General features: G+C 46.5%; 1 protein-coding gene across 1 annotated transcript; it reads left to right on the top strand.

Annotated features, from left to right (window-relative positions):
- Positions 1-10,670: 10,670 nt before the first annotated feature.
- On the top strand, positions 10,671-16,131 carry SOX4 (SRY-box transcription factor 4). Its single transcript, XM_083860665.1, has one exon. It carries the CDS (start codon positions 12,381-12,383, stop codon positions 13,671-13,673), a length of 1,293 nt encoding a protein of 430 aa, XP_083716791.1. The 5' UTR covers positions 10,671-12,380; the 3' UTR covers positions 13,674-16,131.
- The last annotated feature ends 6,547 nt before the right edge of the window (positions 16,132-22,678 follow it).

Raw genomic sequence — 22,678 nt, 5'->3', positions numbered from 1 at the left:
TGTGCTCTTTACTATTAAAACTCCTTTTGTTAGGAAGCAGATTTGAAGATAAATTTAAGAAAAACATATAAAAGTATCAAGGAATTACTTATTTTATCACTATTTATCTAACAGAAAATGATCTTGATCTAAGTGAAAGCAAAAACCCCAAAACAACACAACCAAAACTGCCACACGTTATAAAACCTGGAAAAGACTCGTTAGTAAGGATCATATAAATTTATTTTAAACAGCATCTTTATTTTTGTACCAGAATTTGGAAAGCTTTCTAGGTTATATGGTTTATTTGATTGGTTCACTGCTGTATATATGTCTACACATCCTGGTGTCCATGTTGTGAGCCATGGAGCTAAGAAGAGAATTTAATACCTTTTTTAATGATCAGTATTTAAAATTCAGCTTATAAAGATTGTTTTTGATTATTTGGAAAGGGTGATAGCAAATTCATCACATGACTTGATGGAACTAAACAGGCAAAAATGGGTCCTCATCAATGACAGATCAGTCTTAAAAAAAGAAAAAATTATGCTTGAAAAAACCCTCTGTTTTCTTGTAAATTAGAAGCCCAGGGAGCACACTACTTAGAGTTTCTAAATCCCTAGAAAAGGAAATGGATAAAATGAAAACAAAATGGGTCCTCTGAAAGACATTGTCATTTTCTTCCTAAGTAGCACTAACTAATAACAAAAAAGCCACACACACAAAAATTAAATGTAAATTCAACATCTAGGGCAGTTTACAAATCACTTCTGTGTCCCCAAAGCAGGATAAAAGGAAATAAATATACTTCGTGGTTGGTAACCTATTAACTGACACCAACTGTTGCAGCTGCAAATAAAACAAATTCATGATAAGATTAGATATGTTGTTTGCACCTGGCCATCTGTAAATTGCTGCTTACCATAAGAATCACATGCTTTCTACTAGTCACTGTGATAAATGCACAGTAACTGTTGTTGGTGGGGTGGTTTTTTCCTTTGGTAAATAATAGATGAAATAATAAGGAAAAATTGGCATGTAGTGGATCTGTTTTTCTATAGTTTTTGCAAAGTTTGCCCTGGTGTTTTCCTGCTTTTAAAGAGAGAAGGAGCAAATCGAATAAATGAGACTGTATCTCACCATTTGTGGACAGAACAAGTCATCTGAATGTGTTTGTTTCTGATGGGAAGAGGAATAGTACTCTGTAGTGAAATTGCCTTCAGGACTGCAAAGGCCTTGCAAGACATCCTATGGTTTTGAACAAAACCACAGGTTAACCTACCAACAGCTTGCAAGAGTCACAGTCAGCTCCTGAGTAACAGATTAATAGTGTTGATGATGCTGATGGTTATCCTTTATTTTCTGGCTAGAAATACCACACAAGAGGAGGAAGCTCATTGCCTATATAGTGTTGGGATGCTGCCTTGCCTACTCATGAATGGGTGTCAAAATGCTGAACAGAACACGGTGGCTGTGAAGAGCAGCATGGGGCCATTGCAGAGACCAAGGCATGCAAAGCTTCTGTCACCCCCCAGAAGGCAGCAGTCATCCCCTCCAGAGCTGCTGTCCCTCTCCACACATCAGTGCTGGGGTTGGCATCTCCTCAGGGAGGGAAGTGATGCCTTGGGAAGGCTGACCTGGAACAGAGACTGGACAGATCTAGAGAGTAAAGTAGGTATTTACTGAAAGTCCCTTAGGATACATCTTGGGCAGGAGCCTGACCAGGGCTACACCCAAGGTGATGTAAAAATGGTCACAAAACGGACCACTGGTCACAAGTTCTTACACTTCTGTATGTTTTGGTCCATTTGCATATTGGGGTTTAATTGTCCAGTTACAGCTTCAGGTTGTGAGGCTTCATCCTTCTTGTTTCTCTCTTCTGTCCACTGTTTGTGCTGTTGGGCTGGAAGTTGTCCTTGGTCCTCAGCAGGAAAAGGATTTATTTTGCCTACCTGCTCTGTGGAGAGAGCTTACTAACACTTCATGTGAGGCTCAGAACTACACCCCTAGGCAGCACAGAATCTGGAAAACATGAGAGATAAAACTTAAGGCATCAGCAGAAGATCTGAGTGGGCCCAGGGAGCACACCCAGGGCTGGGAAACACCCAGCCAGCACCTGCTCCTCTCCAGCCAGGCAGTGCCAGGAGCTCAGGGGGGCCTGGCCACCCTTCCCGGGGCAGGACAGTGGGGTACCACAGCCCAAACCAGTAGGATGTTTTCCTGCTCTGTCATGGGAAGATGCTGCCTGAGAGGTGTCTTGAAGGATTACCAGCCCTGAGTAGACCTGCCAAATATGCAACCAGACCTAGCAGTCACAAGTCAATTTGAAGAGCCAAAAGCCAGAATGATAAATAAGGAATGATTAATGATTAATGAGTACCGTGAATAAAGAACCTTTTCTTACTCCAGCTGAATATTTTTTTTACTCCAGCTAGCTACCATCCTCTACTCTATTAACTAAACCTTAAAAAATTGCTCAACCATACTGCTGAAAATGTACCTGTCCTATAATTTGTCTTTGTTTCAAATGACAGTATCAGCTATACAAGTCTCTCATTTAAGTAATGGCATATCACAGCAGCCAGCACGAATATAACAGCCCTCATTAAACAACAAATTCCACTGCTCCCATCACTGTCTGCTTAATATGGTGCTGTTGCCCTGTGTTCCAAAAGAAGAACAATTGCAGGGGAAAAAAAAAGTAAGTACAATCAAATGTCTGAATTGAAGTCTTACCATGGCTGTGAGATAGTTGAGTGTCAGATATCCCTTCACAGCTGGATTTGCTTAGAACTCGGTGAACAATCCAAAGAGCAGTCAGACACCACTTCTGCTCCCCTAGTTTGCAGTAATTTTGGCATTACATGCTGAGCTTTTCTGAGAAGCAGCTTCAAGCCTGTTTAACACGAGGATGTACAGCAGCATGCATTTTCAAACCTCAGTTACTGAATATAGATATGAAGCATATAAGATTACAAAATACATCAGCATATATCTATGTAAGAACAGCAGAACTTCTTCCATTTATAGCAGTAAAGATGGTAATATATTTCTAGGATAAGAAAAAGGAAAACCAAAAATAGTTTATTTGAGAAAGTTTAAGTGATGTATGATTTTTATCTTTATCACTAGGTGGTCAATTTTTCTGCTTACTTGCTGTGTGTGATTTTGAAGATGAAATCAACAAACCACCCATAGGTAAATTTTTGCAAAGCTGGATGGAATGAGAGCCATGCTCTGGGTGAATGCTTAAATTTCCTTTATGTGATTAGTAACAAATTAGTGCAGAAGTTGTACTAGAGGCTGAGAACAGGGAAACAAAGTTCAAGACACAAGAAGCTGTGGGCTGGTGAAGTTATGTAGAGGAGCCAAAAGCCTGCTGGTGCTTGCTTGGTGAAGCCTCCCTCCCAGGTTGTAGTGGGGAGAAGATTTGTGCACAAGGAAGCAGCAAGACAAGGGCCAGGCAGCACCACAGCCCATTCCCAGCTGTTGTGTAAATACCTCAGAGATCTGGAGCCACCCTGCAATCACGGCTGATGGGATGCATTAAACAAGGGTGAGAACCCAAAAAGCTATTAATGTTTCTGGAGCCTGAGATGGCTCATTTACAGTTAGCTTAGGTATTTTTACACCACACCACAGACTGCACGGTATATCTACCCCAAAAAGCGAGTGTCTCCAGTGTTTATTTTTATAGGAACTTGATACCTTATGTCTTTTTTAGCTCTGTAGAATAAATATTGGGACTTTTTTTCCCCAGTGGTCTCGGTATTTTTTTCTGCCAGTGATTTTTTCCTCCCCCTTGTCAAGGTCATACACAGAACTCTGTGCATATGCATGTGCTCATTTTAGCAACATGCTGTGGTGCCTCAGAGCTGTTCCTTGACACCTCCAGAATGAGTCTTACTTAACACATCAGGTACAAGCCTTGTATTCCATGCCCTGTGAAACATCTACACTGTTTCCACATAACACCAGTGCCACCCCAGCAGAGCCTTTCTCTGGTGCTTTATGTCACAAAGGTGAGGGCCTGAGGAAACCTGAAGATCTGCACTGAGACAAAGTAAGTGCCTCGACCACTGCCCCAGCCCTGAGGCACCCGTGGGCAGCTGCTGGTTACTCCAGCCTGGAACAGTCTGTGTGTGGGGATGCTGCAGCATCACCCACCAGCACCATCACCTTCTGCCTCAGAGCCTCCACAAAGACCAGGAGAACTGCATGGAGTAGACCTCGAACTCCTGGTGAAAGCAGGTTCAATGAAGTCTAAGCAATGTTGGTGTCAATGTTGACTTTCTGTATTATCTGGGAGATACTTGGGTTGTAAGGCCATTATAAAACATCTTACTTGGCACATAATCGTGTAATTTGCCAATAATTCTGAGCAGACTAATAATTTGTGGAAGTCCCCCCCATCCTGAACTGCCCATCATACAGACATTAAAATAAGGATCTAAAAAAAGATAAAATTAAATTAAATGAGAGTAAGAATAGACTATTTGGATGTGCACAGTATTCCTGAATACTGTGATATTTTCTAACTTATCAACAAGACTTACACCTCCAATTTCAAAGGCAGTCCCAAAAAAAAAACCAAAGAGTTTAGCAGGTAATCTTTCTGTGGAAGAGCTTTAATTAGCAGAAATGCAGTATTTGTCACATTTTTTGACTGCTACATTAATAATCCACAAAATTACTATACACTAGCTATACTCTTATGAAATTTAAATAATGTAGTAATCGTGTAAAGCAAAATTCAACAGGTCAGGGTTTTTTTAATTAATTTCTGATACTTAGGTAAGACACCAGACTTTGCATTATTGGTGGAAACACAGGAGCTCGTGATTAAAATTTAAAAATAATACATAGAAAACGCCTGATTCTTGTAGTGTATAATATTCCAGTTTCCCAAGGTTCCATACAGACAATTTATTTCTCATAGCAACTAATTCAAACTTAAATTCAAACTCTGTAGAGTAATGCAAATTCAGACCTCGTGCCTCACTTGAGCACACCTGCACGTTGAGATAACTCCTATATACTCTCTTGAGTGTGACAGCTAGATCAGAATTACATAGGGTAGTGTAGAATTCCACCAGCTTCTGACATTCTGTTCAACAAGGTACAATTCTTAGAGAAAACAAGGTTTTGAAAAAATAATTATATTTGAAATAAATATTCATGTTGAATATCAAATTAATAAACTTATTCTGCACAAACAGCCTAAGCAATATAGGTCTCAGAGATTATAGAAGAGACCCTGGCAAGTACAAAGTGGTATCATTTGAGCAATCTATTCAGAAAAGATTAAAAACCAAAATCTACTTACTAGTTGTCACACCAGCACCATCATTAAGAACAATTATACAGAAGGAACCAGGATGAAAGCCAGACTTCTATTTCTCCAGAGCACAAAAGGGGGAAAAAATTACCTTTTTCTCTCATTCATTTTAGATTTAAATGTATTTTTCCCTTCCCACCAGAACCTGATCTCGCTTTTTAAATTTGTGCATCAGAAACACCAAATCAGAAAAATTAAATAAAAACTGTTTGACAGGACTTAATCCATTAATGTCTGAAGACAGTGGGACTGAATGGAGGTGATGATTTTTTTGAGTACAAAGGCAATTTTATGATAAAAAGTACTAAACACTCTCTAAGTCTGGAAATGAGAGACCACTCTTTGTCCACCTCTGCCAAAATATCTTGTACATGGATAACCCCAACTGCCTCCAGGTCGCCAGAGGAATTTTCTTTACTTAGAGTTGGATCCTGTGGATAAGCACTTGTTAATAATCCAGAGCTTGCAAAAGAAAGAAAAGACCATTTTCACAACTAATAGTATGCAAGGTATTTTCTCTTTTTTTCTCCTTTAGAATAATTATCTTAAATATATCACTCAAGAAATGACCTTGCAAAAACTGAGTCAGAAATGCTAATATCTATATTTTACAAAAACCCTTTTTCCTGTGTGCACAGGGAATACCTTATGCTTCCTTTGCAGGATTACTAAGTACAAGCAACATTTTTCTTAATACAAGAAGACATTCACACACTGAATTTAATACCATGCAACATGGTATTAAACATGGTACCTTGAAGATCTTTGAAAACAACCCACATTTAATTCAATGCACAGTGGTTTTGTGTAGCTCTCTCTTATCAATCGGGGTGACATCATGATGTTGTGGAAGTGGGCACAAATATTACTTCATTCTTGGTACTGTGTGGGCTTCTGCTGAACTGCCTGCTTGCAGCTGTTTGCTCTTTCATAGAGATGGCAGGAAAAGATGAGCTGAACGTTACACGGGTGGCGGTGATAAGGTTGTAGAAGGCAGGGGAAAGTGAGGGCAAGCAGGAAGGAGAACACAGATGGCTGGGAGGGAACTTAAGAAGCAAAGGAGAGGAACACGTTCAAAAAGTGCAGTGGTCCAAAGAAGTGGGGGCCCACCTCCCTGACCCTCCTGCAGGGAGGAAGGATGGGCCGTGTCAGAGCGCTGGCTGCAGGCACGGCCAGCCCTGCTCCCCTCCCCTGGCTCTCCTCTTGGGCTCCCCTGCCCGGGGTGGCCTTCACGCAGCTGCAGCTCATGCATATGCAATCTGCTGCTACATATGCAGCAGACCGGTAATTCCTCTTCAACCTTGTGGCTTTTCACTTTGCAGAAAAGGCTTGCCAAAACGTCTTTAAAAATGAACTAAAAGCTCTTCTTATATGAAGCTGTTAAAAACAAACAAAAAAAAAGTTTACTAAATCTTACAGGATTGAATAAGGGGTGCAATTCTCCTTTTAAGTAAATGCAAACAATGTGTTTTCCAAGTTTCTTTTTTATTATTATTTTTAACAGAGCTTTTTGAAATCGTGTTACTCTTACAGAACAAGTTTACACTCAAAAAGTCACCAACGTGGAGAAAGGATAGAAAGCATGATCATATTTTCTTACTAAAATCACTGGAGAGCTGTTCCTGCCCTCCCAAACCAAACATTTACATATAAGTGATAAATATCTGAATTATTAAAAATATGTATATGCAAATGGATTCCTACCTACTTATTTTATTAAATGAGCTAGAAATGTGTTGGCATTTCATAACAGGAGCACTGGGTGTCTATGTGCAGGCTTGTATTCAAGTGAAATGCAAGTCAACATGCAGTCTGGAAGGAAACGGCACCATACAACTTTAGGCAACAGATTTTCACTCTTAAGTAAATAATATCCTCCATAAAACACTTCCCAGTAATAAAAGTTCTTCTCCACAAAGCTATCGGAGAGAGTTCAAAGCGTTTATGAATCACGTTAAATAAAGGTACACTGTGAATTACAGTGATGCAATTGTGCAATGGAGTTTTCCTCTTGCAAACAGGACGAAGAAGGAGGGCCCACTTTTATGTCTCAGTTTACACCTCTGATCCCTGAGCACGCCCTTCTTTGATCTTTGCTGAATATCTGTTATCATCATGTTATTTTAAAAGCCGTGGGGTTGTTTTTTTTTCTTTCTTTCTTTTTTCCTTTTTTTTTTTTTTTTTTTTTTTTTTTTTCCTTTCCTTAATGGCGAATATTTCGTCAATTCTTTTTTGATCAAAATAGGCAATAGAAAAGTGGTTGGGAACGTGTTATTCAGCAGCACACCTCTGCTCTGGCCTTCTCATTTGCAGTCCAAGAAGGCTAAAATAACCTCAATACACCTATTATCAAATGCGGCATAGAATTCCAGGAAAAATGTGTTCCAGAGAAGAAAACACTCAGAACTAATAGAGGGGTTTCTTCAAGATAAGTAAGATGCCACTTCTCCCCACCCTGTGGATGCCTGTCATGAGGGCACGGGAAGCAAGATGTCCGTGGGTCGCCTTTCATTCATTTATTCATTCATTCATTCCCCGCGGGGTGTCCCCTAGGGCGGCTGGACCACCCTCGGATGTCACCGCGTAAGACGCGCCCGTGTCCGAGCCCGGCTCCTCCTGGGCAGCTCCAGGGCAGGGAAGCGCAGCCCCAGGGCAGGGAAGCGCATCCCCAGGGCAAGGAAGCGCAGCCCCAGGGCAGGGAAGCGCAGCCCCAGGGCAGGGAAGCGCATCCCCAGGGCAAGGAAGCGCAGCCCCAGGGCAGGGAAGCGCAGCCCCAGGGCAGGGATGCGCTCCTTGCCGGGCAGGGCACGCAGGAACACGCTGACGGGAGGGGAGGTCTGCTCTACTCAGACGGAGTAGAGCGAAGCATTTCCCACAGCAGACGGAGCTGGGGGTGTGGAAAAGATCAACGGCAAGGGCTGCAGTTAAAGGAGCCCGTGCGCGGGTAATCCTCGGTTTAAGACAGAGGAGGGGGAGGAAAAGAGCGTTGCTACATCTGCGTGTCCTTAAGAGGTTTAAACCTTTGGGCACTGCGTGCTGATTCACACACAGAACCTGCAATCAATGATAGAATCATAGAACGGTTTGGGTCGAAGGGGACCTTAAATATCACCGAGTTCCACGGGCAGGGTACCACCCACTAGATCATGTTGCTCAGGGCCCCATCCAACCCCGTCTCGAACACTTCCAGGGGCAGGAATGTTGGAATCAATGCTCGCGGTGCCCGGTCCTACAGTAGATTAGTCCAGAGTGAACAATCTCTCTTGCTCCATGCGGAAGGTCCCGGTGTGTGAGGGAAGGATGTTCTCATTTCCCTTAAACCCCGCACCGGGGTTTGGCATCCCTCGCACGGCTGGCTGCACGGGCACTGCCGCTCTGTAATGCAAACCCACTCAATTTCAGTCAGAAACTCGCAGCGTTAAAACCACAGGGGGAAAAAAAAAATTAAAAAAAATAATAATCGCGGGTTCGCTGGCTCCGCGTTTTCCCACGTCGGGCAGAAGAGGCTCAGCGCTGCCACCTCGCGTCCCACGCAGCATCCCCGGCCCCGCCGAGCCTGCAGGAAACAGAACGGAGTTTCGAGGGGGTTTAAGTTGTAAAATGCCGAGAAGCCTTGCCAATACTCTTAAAAGTTCATTTTCAGACGGAAGCTGAATGCTCACGCTTTATGCCTAGGCTTAAAAATTTGGGGAGCTGGAAGGTACTTTCAGTCTGCCGCTGGAGGATTAGGGGTGGAAGCAATTAATTTTGAGGAAACAGCGAAGAAATTGTAGTAAAATACTTTTTATAGAGTTTCACATCGTGTTCTTACACTTGCTTTATTACGCAGCCCTAAATTTCACTTTTGTGGAGTTTTTGTTCAGGACATACTACTGTTCTGTCCATCCCATGTACACACTTTTTGAATCAAGAGAAAATTGATGTGGCTGCTTTGATGAGGAAGACACTTTACTCCTCACCTGGAGATGAATTTTTCTCATGGTGGTCAAGACCTTGCAGAACTTAACGCAACCAAGTGAAAAGCTTCTTAGGCTTTTTTGTGTTTGCATATCAGTTTGGGGTTTCTTTGTTTTGCTTTAATTTGTGTCTGGAAACATGAGAATATTTTACTTGCTTTGTAGTTTAAACAAATCGATATTTATATGTAAAATAGGACAGTTGGGGGTTGAAACCCTGCTGGATACCGTGCTGACAGGTGGAGCAGCCAGAAGCTACTGACTGCTCCCAGTCCCAGGTTTTCACACTGCTGCACAGGAATACCAGGAGTGCAAGGGAAAGCCCATGTTTATTCCTGACACCAAACCCACTGCGAGCCTCCATTTCTGTAGATGTTGGTGGTGTAGGGTAGAACAGATTTGATCTTAGCTCTGGGGCAGCAGGGGAAAAACTCAGCGTGATTTACTGCTTACAAAGTGTAAAGGTGAGAAACTCCACTGATGTCACTGGATGTCGTCAACCTAGAGGAAAGCAGTATTTTATCCAGTCTTGACCAGAGACTGTACGAGGAACCAATGTATTATTTTTGCAAGCAAAGCTATAATTTAATTTGTATCTTTATAAACAGTCTCAGTGATGTAGGTGGCCTACTCGGGGAGGTACTGAGAATTCAGGATTTTTCTCAGCAGTGTTCTTTGAGTCCAGTGTGAGAGCTTAATATTCAAAGCTTGTTCTCAATCCAGCTAGAAACTCTGCGAAAGGATCCTACCATAAATTTTCCTGCAAACACGTGCAATTTATTTTTAAACCTCTATCTTAAATATTTTAGCTGTATCCAACCATTATTTCGCCTCTGATTTAAAAGGTGTTTTTAACCGGTGTTGTGTAGAATAAAAATTTTCGCAGCTGTTTTGCCTAATAGCTTTTCTGGTCACTGGCCTGATGAATGATGTGAGGAATCTTTGGGAAGCAACACTGCCCTTGTTTTTATGGTCTTGCTGCCCCTTTTACCTGAATTTTGGAGGGGGATGCCATGAGGCCTTCAGGGGTGGTACACAGCGCCTGACCTGGCTGCCCTGCTTTTCCTCATTACTGATCACGGCCGGGCAGAGGGACAGAGGGAGGGGCACATGGGATCAAACAGCAATTCCAGAAAGGTACCACCTTGGGAAGAGCCCCGGACAGGGGGCTCTGCTCGGCGGGACTGGCCGAGGCCGGGTAGCCCCTCCGCCCCGGGCCGGTACCGGCCTCCTAGGCCGCTCCTGCTCCCGGGCCCCTCCCGCTCCCCCGGGACCCGCCGGGACCCTCAGCCGCGGCCTCTGCCCGGGATGGGGAGTGGCGGTAGGAGCGGCAGGTAGCGAAAGGCAGCAGAGGGCTCGGGAGGGTAAAACCGCCATCAGGACGACACCGCTTCCTCGCTGCGCGCCGGGGAATGTGGGCTGGGAGGCAGCGCTCACTCAGCGCCGTGGCGGTGCGGGGCCCGAGTCCCGTCCCGGCCCCTGGCGGAGGGGGCGTGACGGCCGCGCTGGCGGGCGCTGCTCCAGGGCTGCGACCCCTCGGTGACACTGGGCGTGTGGGCGTGGGGCCGGGCTCGGCATTCCCCGGGCAGCGCTGTCCCGCCGGGCGTGCGGCGGCTCCGGGAACAGCGTCCCGGCCCTTTGTGCAGGCAGGTGTTCCCGTGTCCCCGCTCCGCAGCGCGCGGGGGCGGGACGCCTCCATTCTCCTCGCTCTCACTCTCTCTCTTTCTTTCTTTCTTTCTTTTTAATTATTTGTATTATGATGATTTTTGCTGATTTCCTGATTTATTATTTTTTCTCCCCCCCTTCCCCCGGCGGTGAGGAGGGGCGGGGGGAGCTCGCGGGCACGTGCGCGGGGCGGCGCGCGGGGCTGCCCTCCTGCCCCTTTTAAAAAGTTCGCCCCGCCGCCGGGAATGAGGTCAGCGCGGGCGCTTCCCATTGCACGCGGCCATTATTACCGCTCCGCGCCGCCCGCCAATCCCGGCCCAGGGGGCGGGGTTTGGCTCGCGGAGGGCGTTGGATACAGCCCGCGATTGGCCGCGGGGCGGGCTGCGAAAGGATAAAGCGGCGCGGGGCGGGCGCGAGGTCCGCTCTCAGCTGCGGCCGGCGGAGCGCGGAGCGCGGGGGGCGCGGGGCAGCGCCCGGCGGGCGGGCGGGCGGGCGGGAGAGAGAGAAAGAAAGCGCGGGGGGCGGCGGCGGCTCCGCGCGCGCGGAACAGCAGCAGCAGCACCGTCGGTGGAAGAGGAGCAGGAGGAGGAGGACGGGGCTGAGCGCCCGGCTCGCCGCTCTTCCTGCCGGGGACGTACACACTCGTTCATGCACGAGGGCTTTTTTTATTTTTCTCTTTTTTTACGGCGATTTTTTCAATTATTATTATTTTTTTTTTGCCTTCTTATTGTTTCTTTTTTATTTTTTTTTTCTTCCTTATCCCGAGGGGTTTTCCTTGTCGCTCGGTACCTCGCAACTGCCAAATCCAACCTGCACAAACTCCTGGCCGCCGAGCCAGCCGCCACCACGGGTCCTGGAGCCGGGATTTTCGGGGCTTCGGGGGCGCGCCACCTCCCCCTCCCCCGCGGCCGCGCAGGCTGGCCGTGCCCAGCGCTGAGAGACTTGGGGCTGCAGGAGTGCCGCTCTCCTGAAACGCCGCGGGCAGGCGGAACCCACTTGTGAACTGCTGGACCAGCTGCTCCGGGGAGGGGGGAAACCCGATGTGCTGAGGAAAGCAAGCAGAGCAGACCGACACCCCCCTCCAAAAAAAACCCCCAAACAAACTAAACCAAAAAAGCCCAAAACACTCCGAGAAAAAAAAAAAAAAAAAGCAAAGTTGGACGGGCGGCTCGCAGCGCCGCTTTTGCAGAAACTCTTGTTGTCTGACCGCGGGCGGCCCCGGCGCTCCCGCTCCTGCCGCCGCCGCCGCCGCCCGGAGGGGGAGAGGACCGCGCCGCCGGGGACCAGGCGCCGGTGTGGAAGTACAAGTGGTGCGGGGAGCGGGGGCGCGGCCGCGGGGGGCTGCGCCGGCCCGGAGCCGCTGTGAGAAGTTGCGCGCCCTGCCCCGCGCCGGAGCGGCGCTGAGCCCCGGCGAGCCGCCCGCCGCCGCCGCCGCCGCCGCGATGGTGCAGCAGACCAACACGGCGGAGAACACGGAGGCGCTGCTGGCCGCCGAGACCTCCGACTCCGGGGCCGGCATCGAGCTGGGCATCGCCTCCTCCCCCACGCCGGGCTCCACCGCCTCCACGGGGGGCAAGGCGGACGACCCGAGCTGGTGCAAGACGCCCAGCGGGCACATAAAGCGGCCCATGAACGCCTTCATGGTATGGTCGCAGATCGAGCGGCGGAAGATCATGGAGCAGTCCCCCGACATGCACAACGCCGAGATCTCCAAGCGCCTGGGCAAGCGCTGGAAGCTGCTCAAAGACAGCGACAAGATCCCCTTCATCCGGGAGGCGGAGCGGCTGCGCCTCAAGCACATGGCGGACTACCCCGACTACAAGTACCGGCCCAGGAAGAAGGTGAAGTCGGGCAACAGCTCGGCCAAGCCCGGCGACAAGGCGGACAAGGGCGGCGGGGGCGGCGCCGGCGGGGGCAGCGCGGGTTGCGGCTCCGGCGGCCCCGCGGCCCCCGCCAAGCCCGCCCCGAAGAAGGGCGGCGGCGGCGGCGGCTCCAAGCCCTCCCCCGCGGGCGGCGGCGGCGGCGCGGGCGGCAAGCCCCACGGCAAGGCGGCGGGGGGCAAGGCCGGGCCGTTCCCCGGGGAGCCCTCGGCCGCGCTGCTGCCGCCCGAGCACCAGGCGCTCTACAAGCCCCGCGGGGCGGCGGGCGCGCCCTCGGGGCCCGGCAAGCCGCTGGCCGAGAAGAAGCTGAAGCGGGTCTACATCTTCGGGAGCGGGCAGGCGGCGGCCGCCGGAGCCTCCCCCGGCGGCGCCGTGCCCGGCAGCCCCACGCTGAGCAGCTCGGCGGAGGCCGGAGACCCCTTGAGCCTGTACGAGGAGGGCGCGGGCCGGCCCGACGGGGAGTGCGGCGGCGGCCCCTGCCCCTCGCCCCCCGGCTCCGGCTCGCCCTCGGATCACCGCAGCTACACCAGCCTGCGCGCCTCCTCCCCGGCCCCCTCCACGGCGCATTCCTCCTCCGCGTCCTCCCACTCCTCCTCCTCTTCCTCCTCCGGCTCCTCTTCGTCGGACGACGAGTTCGAGGACGACCTCTTGGACCTGAACCCCAGCCCCGGCTTTGAGAGCATGTCCCTGGGCAGCTTCAGCTCCTCGGTGCTCGACCGGGACCTGGATTTTAACTTCGAGCCCGGCTCGGGCTCGCACTTTGAGTTCCCGGACTATTGCACGCCGGAGGTAAGTGAGATGATCTCGGGGGACTGGCTGGAGTCCAGCATTTCCAACCTGGTCTTCACTTACTGAGGCGAGGGCCGGGCCCTGCTGGAGGAGGCCCCGGCGCCCGCGGCCGCCGGCAGGACTCGCCCACCCCGCCGGGCCTTTTGTCTCTTTTTTTGTTCGGTGTTTGTGTTTTGGGGCTTTTTTTTTTTTTTTTTTTTTTTTAGGGGAGGAGGAGGAAGCATTTTGTTTGTTTGTGGGAAGGGGCTGCTGAAAGACTGCTTGTTGAGCTCGGGGAGAGGAGCGGGCTCGCCCCTCCCTGAGGAAAGGCCGGCGGTCCCTTCCTGAGGCCGCGCACGGACCCGCACACGCCCCCTCCGAGAGCGGCCCGACGGTGCTTTCTGAGACTGGCGGGAGCGACACGCTCTCCTTCCCCCCCCCCCGCCTTTTTTTTTTTTTTTTTTTATTTCCTGAAGAGAGAGACAGAGAAAGGGGGAGGGAGGGGGAAACCACACACACCTCTGGGTTCTTTGTTGTTGCCCGTTTTACACGAATAAAGAGGAGGGGGAGCGGTGCGTTGTGCTGGGCGCACACTGGATGCCTTGAGCATTCGCTCTTTCCTGTGAAAGAGCGGTCAGAACTGCTTGGGAAAAAAAAAAAAGAAAAGAAAAAGAGAAAAATCCACTCAGATCCTTTGCAAGGTTCACATATGTGTGGGGAGAAATCCTGTCCCGGTTTGTTCTGCGGTGAGAGGAGGCAACAATGCTGGGAGGAGGAGATGGATGGAGCTGGACTGAGATCCTGGTTGAGCGGAGAAGAGCCAGACTGACACTTGAGAGCTGTCTTGGAGATACGGTGGGGGGAAATAATAATAAACTGAAACGGATTTGCACGTACAGATAAGGTGGTGGCGGCAGCGCTTTTCTCAGTCACCTCATGTAATATGTAGAGAGAAAAATAAGGCTGAAACTTCAAGAACACTGAAAACTTTCTTCTGAAACAGAGACCGAATGGGAACAGTTTCTGTCATGATGTGGTACAGGGGAAACGGAGGGCGATGGCTTTTGCAAAAAAAAAAAAAAAAAAAAAAAAAAAAAAGAGAAAAAAAAAACAAACCCGAAAATACAAAAAAAAAGAGTAGTTTTTTTTCTTCTTACTCAGAATCGTGATGGTGTTGGATTATTTCACTGGTGGGGTTTAATATAGCATGTTATACTGTCTATCTTTTCAAGATTTCTGTAAGACTGTTGAACAGTTTGAAAAAAACAAAACTAGTGTTAGGATAATATAAAAGCAGATAGATGGCGCTATGTTTGATTCCTACAAAAATATCACCAGCTTTTTTTCATTCTTAACTCTTTAAAGGATTCAAACGCAACTCAAATCTGTGCTGGACTTTTAAAAAAATGAAAATTCAGGACCAAATTTTTTCTCAGAGTATGTATGTGTTTGTTCCTTATAGCTGTAAATGAAAAGACTGTTTTTTCTCACCGATGCTCCATCCTCGTATTGGTTTTTTGTTTTTGGTTTTGTTTTTTTTCCTTGTAAATGTAATCGGATGCCATTTTATAAGTGGACGTATTTATACTGGCCAAACATTTTTGACTTTGTATTTCTTTGTCCTTTTTTGGTAGTTCTCGTTGTTACCCGCACCATTTTTATGTCTCCTTCACTGAAGGGCTAGAGTTTTAACTTTTAATTTTTTATATTTAAATGTAGACTTTTGACACTTTTAAAAACAAAAAGAGAAGAGAGATGAAAACGTTTGATTATTTTCTCAGTGTATTTTTGTAAAAAATATATAAAGGGGGTGTAAATCGGTGTAAATCGCTGTTTGGATTTCCTGATTTTAACAACAGGGCCGCTGGTTAGTCTCTCACACGCGTGTGCGCGCTCACGCTCACTCACACTCTCACACACCCACCAATCAGCCCCTATTTTGTCCATGTTTACACTCCAATCTGCAGGCATCTTAAAGGGACAGCATCCCTGACCGCCCCCGCCGCCCCCCGCCTCTCCGGGGGAAGGGATTTACACTGGATGCCACCCTTTTGGGGAGCCACCTGTCCCCGGATGAAGTGAAGCAACTGGTGCATTGACACAGAGAAGGGATCCTGTACCTTTAACTTGTAAACCACATCTTTTTGCACTTTTTTTCTAAGCAAAAACGTGCCGTTTAAACCACTGGATCTATCGAAATGCCGGTTTGAGTTCGCGACACTATGTACTGCGTTTTTCATTCTTGTATTTGACTATTTAATCCTTTCTATTTGTCGCTAAATATAATTGTTTTAGTCTCTTATGGCATGATGATAGCATATGTATTCAGGTTTATAGCTGTTGTGTTTAAGATGAAGAAAGTGAAAACATCTTTGTACATTTAAGTCTGTATTATAATAAGCAAAAAAGAAGATTGTGTGTTTATGTATGTTAATATAACATGACAGGCACTAGGACGTCTGCCTAATGAGGTGGTTCCGTTAAGGGTTTAACTTTTTTGGTTTTGTTTTGGTTTTTTTTTTTTTTTCTTTTTCCTTTTTTTGGTCATCCATCCTGTGCAATATGCTGTGTAGATTTTTTTTTTTCTTTTTGTCTACGATCACCCACGACACAAGGTGGGGAAATAAAAAAAAAGAGAAAAAAAATCATGCCAGCTAACCATGTCAAGTTCACTGCCTGTCAGATTGTTGATATACCTTCTGTAAATAACCTCTCTTTTTGTTTTGTTTTGTTTGTTTTTATTTTCCTTTTTTTTTCTTTTTTTTTTTTTTTTTTCTTCGGGAAGGAAATAAAATCAGCTGGAACTGAACCCTAACACTGGGCTCCTCTTGTCTTCATTGCTATTTTCCTTTCTGCCCTGGCGTTTCGGGTGGGAACCAGCGAGCGACCGCCCACTCCCCATCCAGAACAGTTTCTCCGGGGCGCGTTAATGAAACTTCCTAAGGGAAAGCGGTACCAAAAACCCGGTGGGGAGGTCCTTGTCCCCTCCTCCCCTCCCCGCTGGCCAGACGGGCCGAGGCCGGTGACCCCGCTGGGCTTCCCCGTCCCGGGCACCCGCCTGCATTCCCTTCCTGCCTACCAATGTGCATCGTACCTCGAGCGGTGTTTTGTAAACCGATTAAAGCATCCCACTGACATAATGGTTTCGCTTAGCTGTTAATTTACAGCTGGCTTGGAGCCACGAACTCTGTTTCCATGAAAAAGGAGCAGCAAAGGAAAAGAGCCGTGGTAGCGGCTGTTTCGCAAAGCCACCGGCGCGGGAGGTTAATGTTTGCTCTGCCTTATCCCCGTGAATTCCTGGGTTGTATTTGCCTTGCAAAAAAAACCCCATCAGCAGCTCCACGCCGCTCATTGCCTGGGAGCTTTCCCGGTTACCTCCTTTGCATAGAACGCCTTTCCTGTGCAGGGTCACTGGCAAGCCCCATGGCTGTGCCGCTGGTGTCCCCCGGAGCATCCTCGGCGGGCGGGGCGCTGGGGGGGACAGGAGCCCCCCGCCCGGCCGGGGCACATTGCTGTGTGCGGGCCCTGTGGTCAGTGATTAACTTCCTCTTGTATGGGCACCGGTGAAAATCAGCGGGGAAAACGGCCAGGGGTGGGACAACATCCAGCTACAGCCACTGGCAAGCAACAGACCTGGGACTGAATCCCTCCCTGTGCCTGGCTCCGGTGCCCGCTGCCACTCCAGGCCCCTTAGCTGTTGGCTACAGTTAACTTGAGGGGTTTTATGGTTTCCTGCCTATGTGGTTTGTGTTCTCCATTATAATAAAGTCCAGTGTTGGCAAACGGATTGTTTCTCTGGGGACTCTTTGGGGACACAAGTTGTGGCTTCCAGATAACTGTGAGAAGTCAGGCTACACAACAGTTACACATGTGCATAAACATAAATTTCTATGTTCCTTGCTGCTTGCAATAAGACAAGTCTCTCACTACAATAAGTACTCAGAACAAAGCCTCACAAGGATACATCACCAAAGATACTCCCCACCCCCTCATCCCCGTTTTTTGGGTTTTTTTTAGTAATAGACCATATTTCTAGTGTAATTGCTTTGGAAAGAAAAGTAGTAGCCCATTGGCAAAGATGAAAGAAGGCAAATTTACTGGAAGGACTTTTTAATGAAGATCAATGTAAAAGAAAAGGAGATTTTAGGAATCACAACTGATGTCTGACTGTAGGATTGCCTAACACTGGATCATCCCCTGGATGTGAGCCAGAGTGGTGGATGCCTGTGAAGAGGTGTATTTCCACAGCATTGTGAAATCTCCGACTCGAGATTGCTGTACCTGACATTCCCTTCTACTGCCTCTGCCAGAGCTGCTCTGAGAGGCCCCAGCCCTGCTCCTGGCAGGTGTAACCACACTTCAGCACACAGGGCAAAGAAAAATTGCTCCTTACCTGCTGTGCCTTCACCCCGGTAGTCAGCATTTTAGAGACTTCTGCAGCTACACACAGTCATTGTCACCAGTGAATCCCATGCCACTAATCATTTATTCTGTCCTCCATGGCATTCCCTTCCTGCCCGTGGCCTCTGCAACATCTTATGGTAATGCTGAGGGAAATTAGTTGTGTGCTGAGTAAAAAACTGAAGTTTCTATTTTAACTTCAGTGTAGATAATTTGGTTTGTTCTTGTACTGTGACAATTTTGTTTCTTCATCTTTGCTAAGACACTCATTTTTATAACTCTGCTGTTTCTCCATCAGTTCATCTCATAGTGCACAGAGAGATATAGAGAAGAATCGAAGTAGATTTGAAAAAAATCAGCATAATAGGCTGCATATGTCTGTCGCTAAAATTTATTTTTAACAGATCATGCTTCTTTGTTAATCATTAATTTACCTGCAAATTAGATGAAGACTGTTCACCTCAAGAGTGTATATATAATTTTCAGTAATCAGATCTGCCTCCCCTGTGTATCATTTCATTTCCTTCCCATCCTTGTGAAGCAGTGTGTGATGTGATTGCATACATAGACAGCATTGTATTTTCTTTCTTTTCCAACACCAGTGTAAGGTTCCCTGAGTGTCAGTAGTGCTGAGCACATTTGCAAGCTTTGTGCTCCTGTGTTATGCTTCCAGCAGAAATGGCCTGTGTGAGTGGAAAGGACAGAATGAGCCAGAGGCCTCCCCAGCCCCCCTGGTAGCTGTGTGACATACACACTTACATCATACATGACACAGGATCAGCCATGTGAGTGCAGAGGCTTCACGCTGGCCGGCCCCTTCTCTGCCACATTTGCTTCCACAACAAAGTGGAAAAAGAAGCAGATTAGAGCTTAACCCTCCTCCCAAGGGCTCTTTTATTCTGCCTGTTGGATCTAGTTATTGAATGTACCTATTAGGGTTAATTTTTTCATGTAGAATAACTCCATAAAGATCTCTGAAAAGCTTTGAAGACATTAACAAGGTATTACAATGAGACCTCCTGGGTCTACACATGTTGTGATCATCTTAATATGCCAGAGTTCAAAAATTATTATCCACCTCCCGCCATTTCAACCTTTCCTCTCCAGGGCCCTCAAATGAGCTCTAAACATCAGGTAGGATTTTTGTCACCAACAGGAGGAAAAAATATGTGGTTGTCTCCAAGATGGGTGTACCATGGCACAAAAGATGACTTAGTCTTTTGACTTAGTCCTGGTCAGTAACTGCTCTGTTTTGTGCACTGTACATAAACATCTCAAGGCAAGGAGTAGCATTTACTGGATCTATAGTAACCAACCTATAGAACACCAACAGAATTAAATCCCGTCAATAGGAATAACTTAAAGCATGGCTAATACAGCATTTTTAACCAGATTATACTAGTCTGAGTCACTTCCTATGCCTTTGTTTTCCTACCGGTGCGCTAGCTCCTGGTAGCCTTTCTCCCGCAGTGTTAGCTCCTCCATGTTTCTTGCAGACAAAGCTTAACCCTCCTACTTGGCAAAAGAACATAATGAGGCTCCAATTGGCTCCTGTTACATCTTTCCTTCCAAGTGCCTTTATTTGAACCAAAGGACAATATAACAGTGGACCAGAACATCATGTCACACCTTCATCCCAGACCCTGTTTTTCTCATGTTTTAAAATTTATCCTCTTCCTTTCCAAAAGGCATTTCCAGTAGAATGAAAAGAATCTGATTTAAGATGTATCCAAGATGTACTCATGTACATTATCATCCTGAGTTTAGACCAAGACCCTCAGATGAGGTTATCTCTGCACACTGACTCAAAAATAGCACCAATCTGGGGACAAACTGTGAAAGCTAAATGAAAACAGCTGGTATCTAACTGAATAATTTAAAAGGCACTTGCTCAGGTTGACTGTTTTGAAGAAGTGAAATTGCTATGAAACTAGACAAGATCTGACTGTGTGATCTCAGCACAGTTCACCGAAACCTTTACGCTCAGGTTCAAGTCTGACCACATCTTTCAAATAGTCACATCCTTGATGTGCCAGAGGAAGCAGGACAGAGTGAGTGACTGTAGCAGCCTGCCTGAAGTGTGTGACTACATGTAGCTCGTGGTCTGCCCCTCTCAGAGAAGTGAAGCAAATATCCAAATCTTTCCAGGCTCCTGGAGCTGCTGAAACATAAATCCTGCCACAGTGGGATGGTTGCTAATGAGGGTCCATTGGCCAGGCATAAAGTAACTGCTGTGCTGATGGCAGTGAATTAGGAAGGACGGGGGGAGACCCAGTGAGTGGCAAAGGGAATGGCAGTTTGAAGGTGGGTCTGGGTGTTTCTTCAGATTTGAACACCAAAAATTAGATTGGTTTATTTCCATGAAAACAAATTCAGAGATCTTCAGGCTCATCAAGCCTTTTCCTAGAGACTGCCATCATTCAGAAATGTGGCATTTGATGTGATTGTGATGCCATTGATTCAGATTTACTCAGGGCACCAAGAAAAGAAAAATAATTTATCATTATGTGGGGTAGTTCCTGTTTACATGTAAGTGCTTATGTGCTCTCATTGTTTACAGTTTTAAGGCCTAATTTTCAAGGAGGGGGCATATTTTCCATAAATAAGAAAACAACACAGTTATTTTCAAATGAAAGACCTTGCATAGTTTTAGCTGTAGGGAAACGAGAGGTACAGTGGATAAAACAGGCAGTTGGAAACAGGCATCTTCTGATTAATTCCCGGTCTTCCTGCAAACTTTGTCAAAGACTCAACGTCATTTGGAAAATCTAATTAAGCTCCTTTCCTTTGGATTGGTTTAAATGTTTGTTTGTGGTTTATTTGGTGGTGGTGTTTTTTTTCTGTTGGGTTGTTTGTTTGGTTTTTTAACTAATACATTTAGAAGGTTTCTAGGAAGCAGAGTAAAGGAGCGGAGTAAGAATACATCTGTACATTCTTACTAAAAAAATAAGGAGGAATCCTGAGTATTTTAAAAAAAATTGGTTTTGTTCTCTTGTATCAGCTTTGGGGGAAAGAAAGTGTGCATATGTTCTTTGTTTGAGCTCTCCTCACTTTTAGCATGAAGCCTTACCAAATGAGTCCTTTGCTTTCCTATCTTGAATTGAAAATGCATATTAGTGCTCTGGAGCTCTTTGCAAAGAGAGTCATAAATTCCAGCTCAGCTTATCTAAATAGTGTACTTCGTGTAGTTCTAAAACACTGTATTATCATGGTGAAAGATACACACCGTGAGTTAGACTTTGACTGACGTACTCAGTGATAATTACATAAAGGAAGCTTCCTAATTCCATTAACAAATTGTTCCAGGTTTAGATAGAAATGAAATCATAGTGTCTCCTCCTCTTCTATTGCATTATTATTGCTGTTATGCTGGTGCCCTTAATCCTAGATCAGCAGCTCATGGCCTTGATGCACTATTAGTACAGGACAAAAGGAGAAGATCCACTTTAGATTGTTTATAATTTAAATGTAGGACAGAGAAGAGGCATGGATATGAGGAGAGAAAACAAACTAATATTGCCATTTGGTTTGGCAGCACTGATGTCACTACAAAAACAGCCTGAGTTAGCTGCACTTTCTTTTTTTGTAGGTGTCACAGATGAAGACACATAATAATGAGGGATTTGGAAGAGAACAGGTATAAATTTGCACCTGTGAACAGGGACCTTTTCCAAAGTATTTGCAAAGTATTTGCCAAAATACAAAACATAACAAGCAAACAGTTAAGAGTTTGAGATCACGAGGTGAATGTGTCCAACTCTTCACTGCTCCATGGAAAGTATGAGATAGTTGATAAGCATAGGGTGGTGGTGGAAAGTACCCTGACATAAACTTACTTGTGGAAAAGAGCCAAGAGCACAAATCAGCTTATCACAGTCTAGCCCATAGGCCAGGAAAATGGTCATTGAATCAGAAAATCTGGATGCATGGGAAGAAGAGGAGAAAAACCTACACTGCAGTATCAGGGAACCAAGGTGATGTGAACTTCAAGAAAAGATTAGAAAAAAATCAGTACTGTTAAAGCATAGCCTGGATATTAAAGGAGAAATATTGCTGGAGACTAGAAAGAAACTGGTATTTTAAGGGAGCAATTGAGAAAGAGGTAGGAGGAAGGCTTTAAGGGCCTCATAGAGGTAGAAAATTGTCTCTTGGTTTAATTCTGGCAGACCATACAAGGTGGGTATCCAGAGGCAATGCCAGAGACAAAAGATAGTTTTTAATTTTTTTGTGAGGATATCAGCAAAAATCATTGTGTCAGCCATTGGAACGTGGTTTCTACAGATCCATATCTTAGGAGAACTCCTGCTACAACCTATCTGGCAGGGCCTGGAGCACATTAGCTTCATTCCTCTGGCCAGCCCTACCTGGAACTCTCACCCAGCCCTGATGAGCTCATTTAAGCTGAAGTCTGGGCCCCTGCCCTTTCTCCTAGGCATGCTCTTGTGCAAAACCTGTAGAAATGTAGTGTCTTGATCTCAGCTTCCATCTATAAAAGTTGTGGCTGAGTGGATGGATGGGAGGATGAACTGACGAAAAGAAGTGTATGATACCTCTTCAGGAAAGCAAGTTAAAAAGGCAAATCCAAAGAGCCTTTTGCCTATAGGCATCCCCAGCTGGTGAAATGAGTTTTGGAAGCATTTGAGAGTTATGTTCGTGCTACTCTGAGTAAATCTGGCACTCAAGAGAGGATC

Source organism: Zosterops lateralis (assembly GCF_965231275.1).
Source record: "Zosterops lateralis genome assembly, chromosome: 1".
Classification (NCBI taxonomy): domain Eukaryota; kingdom Metazoa; phylum Chordata; class Aves; order Passeriformes; family Zosteropidae; genus Zosterops; species Zosterops lateralis.
Note: the sequence above shows the minus strand (reverse complement) of the source record. Positions and strands in the feature narration are given on the sequence as shown.

Excerpts from the sequence above, each read along its gene's own strand:
- SOX4 (XM_083860665.1), top strand. The coding sequence starts at position 12,381 with ATGGTGCAGCAGACCAACACGGCGGAGAACACGGAGGCGCTGCTGGCC.